The sequence below is a fragment of the Helianthus annuus genome, chromosome 4 (genome assembly GCF_002127325.2).
Source record: "Helianthus annuus cultivar XRQ/B chromosome 4, HanXRQr2.0-SUNRISE, whole genome shotgun sequence".
NCBI classification, from domain to species: Eukaryota; Viridiplantae; Streptophyta; class Magnoliopsida; order Asterales; family Asteraceae; genus Helianthus; species Helianthus annuus.
Window position 1 is genome coordinate 182,085,529 of NC_035436.2, and position 6,876 is coordinate 182,092,404.

General features: G+C 36.8%; 1 protein-coding gene across 1 annotated transcript; it reads right to left on the reverse strand.

Moving 5' to 3' along the window:
- Window positions 1-2,267: 2,267 nt before the first annotated feature.
- Window positions 2,268-6,217, reverse strand: LOC110885438 (LRR receptor-like serine/threonine-protein kinase FLS2). Its single transcript, XM_022133125.2, has 2 exons — window positions 2,846-6,217; window positions 2,268-2,754 (listed from the first exon to the last, which is right to left on the reverse strand). Exons 1-2 carry the CDS (start codon window positions 6,051-6,053, stop codon window positions 2,417-2,419), a joined length of 3,546 nt encoding a protein of 1,181 aa, XP_021988817.1. The 5' UTR covers window positions 6,054-6,217; the 3' UTR covers window positions 2,268-2,416.
- Window positions 6,218-6,876: the final 659 nt, after the last annotated feature.

Sequence of the window (6,876 nt, forward strand, 5' to 3'; positions counted from 1 at the left end):
TGACTGAAAAGTAGTTACATAACGGTAATCGTTTGTCCTCAACAGTGGAAGATGCTCATGCTAAACTCAAAATACATTTACATCACAACTTGGTTGTGATGATTTTGGCAGAGAATTAAAACCGATAGAATCCGGCCTTGTGTCAACATACTACTCATTCTGTGGTTACGTTAACTCAAGATCCGACCCTATCCACGAGGTTCATCGGTTTCGGGTTAAACAAGAACTTCGTCTCGAACAGTTCACTAGTCGGGTTTGGGGTGATTCCTGTCCGACCAGGGGAACCTAGTATTGACAAGTTCCCGATGTTTGACTCGTTATCAAAATAACTCGAAAAAGTGACAAACCATCAAAAACAACCAAGTGTAAGACGAACGGAACGACCAGGACGGAGGGTCGTCCGATCGGATGACTCATCCGATCGGATTGTCCACCGGACAGGTTGCCACCCGATCGGCTTGCACAATGGGTAAAACTAAAAACAATAATATTATCAATTATTTTTTCTACAACACTCACAAACTTCTCCTAACCACTAATTTGATCCAATATATTGTTTATATCATCCCGAATTTAAAACGTTTATTAATAACTAGTAGTTGCCCCGCCCGCGTTGCGGGGCGAGGGTCGAATAATTTTCAATCAATTAAAAAAAACACTACTATAATTTTGCTAGGAAAAAAAACGAAAACGATGATAAGATCGTAATTTTCGGCTCAGTGCAAAACTGTAATTTTTCAGGACTAATGAGCTACTGTTAGGCAGCTCCTTGACACGGGAAAAACTAAATAGAGTGAACAAATTAAAACAAAAAAAAAAAAAACTTTTATAGTTTTGCTAAAAAAACTATAACGAAGGGAAAAACGTAATTTTTAACAGAGGACGAAATCATAATTTTAATTCAGGGATAAAACGTAAATTAAATGGACTAATGAGGGAGTGCCAGACAGCTGTCGGCATGACTGTAATTTTACATTGGAGGCAAAATTGTAATTTAACCAGGAAAACAAACAAATACGATGGAAAAATGTAAATTTAAGTTGAGGGCAAAATCGTAACGTAGCTGTGAGAAAAAAACCTAATGGCAAATATGTAAATTTAAACAGGGCAAAATCGTAATTTTGATCCGAGGGAAAAATTTAAATATTTAGCTGGGATCAAAAACATAAATTTATTTTTATGTAGGGGTAAAAACATAAATTTAAACTGATGACAAAATCGTAATTTTAAAGCGGGATAAAAATGTAAATTTGTTGGGCCAACAGGAAAGACTTAGCCGCACAATTCAACCAATAATTGGCGAGCACTATTAGCCGCCCATTTAAGTCAATAAATGGCCAGAACTATTACCGAACTTGAGAATATAGGTATTGAAAATAAGGAAATTGAATTTTTAATGTCGTATAAATAAATATAACACAACAAAAATAAAATACTGAGCGAAGATTTTATAATTTTGAATTTTCATTAAGCTAATCTTACATAACTGTCCGTTTGTATAAATTGCAAACGACCAATGCAATTGTACCCAACTACTTAAAGCCACCACCATCTACTTCACTGCCCCAAGTATGCTCAAACTTTGACCTCATCTCACACGTACTGTTTCTTTACGCAAAACCCGGGCGTCACCATGTTGCATGGGAAGTGTTCGACGTAATGCCTGAGAGAAATGACGTTGTTCGAAATACCCCCAACAAGACTTCTTTCTTCTTCACTTTAACAACCCCCAAATCTTCAGGTAACATCTACAGCTATATATAACTTGAAGACACTTTAGGAGCTTGAAAAGGTGATTTTTCTTTTCATATGATGTTTTACCAGAACAAAAAGGGGACATAACCAATTTGTTCATTGCACACCCATTGTCAATCAATTTAGCTGTAGTTTTCGATAATATCGTTGTGATGGATTGCATACAAGACCACTAAGTATACTATGTCTCTTCTTAATATCATTGAAAGATATGATTGGGTACATAAAGAACATACGGTTGCCTCGGAAAGAAAATTTTGTTAGTGCTTTGACTGAAAAATACTTACATATCGGTAATCGTTTATCCTTAACAGTGGAAGATGCTCATGCCAAACTCAATACACATTTACATCACAACTTGGTTGTGAGGATTTTGGCAGAGAATTAAAAGCCTTACAGCTGCGTTGAACCAAGTTAAACCACGATCATTAGCCTGATCGTGGGAGTTACTTGCAGGAGTTGAGAAAGAAATTAAATATGGGGGATGGCTCAATGATCTGAAGCAATTCGGCAAGAAGAACAGGTAACATAGAGTTGAATTGGTTTAAATGGTCAAAGTAAGTGCTCCTTATGCCAAATATTATTCTAATGAGACTTGCTATTTAAAATTCATCTGGATGATATGAGATACTGGATTCAAATGTTCAAATTAAAGCCCTAGCTACACTTTCTTGCTGATCTTTGTAAGTGAAGATAAGATTTCGTTCATGTCGGGTCGATCATCTGGATCCGGTCGAGTGCAGCATAAAGCCAACTGAAGAATCTGTTCTACAACACTCTGTTTTGTGTTGAAGTCGGAAGCCAAATCAGGATCTACAACTTCAATCAGCTCATTCATTTCTTTTGAAATTGCTTGTTCTATCAACTGTGGCAAAGTGATGTGGATTCCGTTGTCTTCGGTGAGTCCTGTTGGTCTTTTTCTAGTGATAAACTCCATAATTATTACTCCAAAGCTAAATACATCTACTTTTGTTGTCACTTTCCTCATATAAGCAAACTCTGGTAGAAAACAGAAATGCATTAGTGTTAGTTAGGAGGTCAAATGTTATCTACACATCAAATTTGATAGGTAGTGTTAGAATTTCATTACCTGGTGCCAAGTAACCAATGGTGCCTTGAAATGCTGATGCAGAGGAAACACTGCTTCCATCCTGGTGATGCACTCCCAGAATCCGAGCCGTCCCAAAATCGCTAACGTGAGCATCCCATTTTTCATCTAGAAGAATGTTAGAAGGCTTTAAATCACAGTGAACTATGGGGAAATCGTATCCGGAATGTAAATAAACCAGTCCTCTAGAAACTGAAACCAAAACATCAACTCTCTCAGAAAGACCCCATCTTGATCGATCAATCGCAGAATCATGTATAACTGTATCCAGATTACCATTTTCCATGTATTCAAGAACCACCGCCTTTAGTTTCCCGCTCTCCCATGCATAACCAACCACTTTCACTAGATTTCTATGCCTCAGTTTTGCTAATGTGTTCAGTTCTTTGTTGAAGCTCTTATCAGATTCTGCTGAAAACTCTATGATATTCAGATTCTTCACTGCTATCATCCTTCCATCTACTAGTGTACCCTTGTACACTGTGCTTAAGCTGCTTGTACCCAGAATGTTACCTTCACTGAATCCATCTGTAGCATCTTCAAGTTCTTTTCTGTCAAATCTTTTGAGAGTGGCCCGTCGGGTGTATTCTGGTTCTGGATCCTCAGATTCTTTAAGTTTCAGTTTTCGAACATGACGATAACATAAAACTACCAACAATAATACAAGAAGCAAAGCTAGGGGTCCAAGTATTGCAGAAATCAATACGGCTTTTCTGGATATTTTATGTGAATGATTTGATTGAGTTGAGAAGGTGCATGGCTTGGTGTCATTGGTAACACACAGAGAAGGATTTCCAAGTAATCCAATTACGCTAGAGTTTTTGAAAATTCCCATATCGGGAACACGCCCTTCAAGGTTATTGAACGAGAGATTGAGGTGTTTTAAGGCCACATTGCTGCCGAAGTCTTCAGGAATCGTGCCATAGAATTTGTTTTGTGAAAGATCAACCGAAGTAAGAAGTGTCAGATTCGCCATGCTTTCTGGGATCTTTCCATCCAATTGATTTCTTGAGAAATTTATATAAGAAAGTTCGCCAAGAGTAAGGAATATTTCATCAGAGACGTCACCAGAAAGTTGATTTCCTGACAAATCGATACTCTGCAGGTTTCTGCAGTTCTGAATTGTTACAGGAATACCTCCTGACAGATTATTGTTTGAGATATCAATGGCTTGCACCATCTCCATCTTCTCAAACTCACTTGGGATATTTCCTGTAAGAAAATTGTTTGAGAAATTGAGATATATCTGCATGTTCTTCATACTTGAAATCACTGTCCGTGAAATCGATCCAGTGAAAAAGTTGTGTGACAGGTCTATTGAAACCAACCGGTTCAGTTTTGTCATACCCTCCTCAATCGACCCGTTAAACCTGTTTCCGCTGAGATTCAACTGAGAAAGCATCTTAAGCCTTGAAACAGAATTCAGAATTGGACCCTCAAATTTGTTGTTCATCAAGTAGAGTTCAGTGAGCTGTTTAAGCTCAAAGATTTTATCAGGAATCCGACCTTCAAGATTGTTATCACCAATCGAAAGGCGTTGAAGGGAAGAAATATTTGAGATTTCTACAGGGATGGTGCCTGAAAATTGGTTTTGCCCAAGATCTAACAACAACAAACTAGTTAAGTTTCCAATTTCATGTGGGATTGGCCCGAACAAAGAATTATTCTGGATTTGCAGCCTTTGGAGATTCTTAAGGGACCCTATGCTTGAAGGAATTTGTCCAATGAGAAAGTTTGAGCTCAATGTCAAGGTTTCCAAATTGACTAACCTGGATATGGATGCAGGAATTTCACCAGTAAGCTTGTTCTCACGAAGGGTCAATCTCTTCAGAGATTCCAGTGAAGAAATCTCCGCAGAAACATTCCCGCTTAGATTATTCTGCGCCAGTTGCAAATTAATTAATGATTTCAACTGAAACAAAGATCTTGGGATTGTGGAGTTCAGTTGGTTATCGTATAACCGCAAAAACTGTAATCCCTGAAGATTTCCGATCTCACCGGGAATGCTTCCAGTGAGCTTGTTCATGTATAGATTCAGAAGAGTGAGATTTTTGCAACTGCCAACTTCAGTTGGTATGCTTCCAGAGAGAGAATTTTCAAACAACTGAAGAGTTTGTAATTTTGACAAATTTCCAATCTCTCTAGGAATGATACCAGAAAGTTGGTTTTGGCTCAAATCAAGAATTTGGAGATCTTTTAAATAACCAATCGAGGTTGGAATCGAACCTACTAAACGGTTAGCAAAAGCTGCAAAAACCTGAAGATTGATCAAGTCACCAATTCTATTTGGAATTGTACCGTTAAGTTTGTTGGAAATAAGACCAATTTGTTGCAAAGAAGTGCAATTGCACAAGCTATCTGGAATGATTCTAGTGATGGAATTGTTCCCCAGGTCTAGCTTCTGCAGATTCAAGAGTTTCCCGATTTCAGACGGAATACGGCCTGAGAGGGAATTTTGCCACAACTGAAGAACTTGTAATCTGGATAGGTTTCCAATCTCTCTAGGAATGATACCATGAAGTTGGTTTATACTAATATCTAGAGCTTCAAGCTCTTTCAAATAACCAATCGAAGCCGGAATCAAACCTTCTAAAAGATTGTTAAAAGCTCCAAGAAACTGAAGATTGACCAAATCACCAATTCTATCTGGGATTGTACCGTTAAGCTTGTTGGAATCGAGATGAAGTTCTAGCAAAGAAGTGCAATCACACAAACTCTCTGGAATGATTCCAGTGATGGAATTGTTTCCCAAGTCTAGTGTCTGCAGATTCCGGAGTGTTCCCAGTTCTGATGGAATCGGACCAGAGAGGGAATTGGTGTAAAGAATAAGCTTGGAAAGTTGTGTGCAGTATCCCAACTGGAACGGAATGTTGCCAGTGAATAAATTATAAGATAAATCAAGAACCTGGAGACCGGAAAGGTTTCCAAGAAAGGGAGAGATTTGGCCTTTGAGGTATGTTTGTTGAATCGAAATAGCAATGACACGTCTGGTGATATTATGGCATTGGATTCCAGTCCAGTTGCAATGGTGGTTGGAATCGGCATTCCAATCCAGGAGTGCACCAGTTGGGTCATCTGTGATTGAATTCTTGAACTGTTTTAAAGCGTTTGCTTCATCTTCCAAGACGGAATCTGCGGATAGAACACCGAGTATCAAGAAAGGTAAAAGCATAAAGCTTTTGAAAGGCATTGTTAATTAGTTTGAAGTGGTGATGATTGTATGATGAGGAAGCTGGTTTTTGTATTGCAGAATTTAATTAGAAGTCAACTGAAAAGTTTATTTTTTCAAACTTTAATGTGTGAAAGCATGATCTTTAGTGTCAAGATCCCATTCTGATCCTGAATTGTACCCATACACGTACCCAATACGAATCTCGTTTCTCTATTTGTATATAGAAAAATATCTGACTATGATATTTTGTTAGACTTCATGCATTTATTGGTTTCTAGTTCAGTTTGAACACCCAAGGTTAATTTATCAATGTATATTGAGTCTTCATTGACATGTTTTGATTTTAATTTGTAAAAGAAATACTTTTAATCATAATTAATAATCTAAAGACAAAACTGTAAACAAACAGTATACATGCATGCACAGTCACTTTTTGTCTTGTAACAAAGAACATGATTTACAAATGGAACAATACAATAATTGACACAACTCGTGATTTCAAAATATTCTTATTTGGATTTTATTTTAAAGAATATTGTTTCATTGATAATACATATAAAATATTATATTTTAATCTTTTATTATTAATCACTAGGTTAATCTTTTATTATTAATCACTAGGTTATAATTATATTTGCTTTTCATGTTCTTGATTGTTATTCATAATATTAGTGAATTTTCAATTGGTATATGAAAGCTCAAAAATTGCAACAAAATACATTACAACAATTACATTCTTGAAGTCGGTGCATTAAATCTGATCCAAGTTCAAATACATGCAAAGTCAGATCTATCAATTTTCAGAAAAACTTCATCTTGTTATTTGAATATGCAAGAAACA

Excerpts from the sequence above, each read along its gene's own strand:
- LOC110885438 (XM_022133125.2), bottom strand. The coding sequence starts at position 6,053 with ATGCCTTTCAAAAGCTTTATGCTTTTACCTTTCTTGATACTCGGTGTT. Across the intron at positions 2,755-2,845 it reads CATTGGTTACTTGGCACCAG|AGTTTGCTTATATGAGGAAA; the intron begins GTAATGAAATTC and ends GTTTTCTACCAG.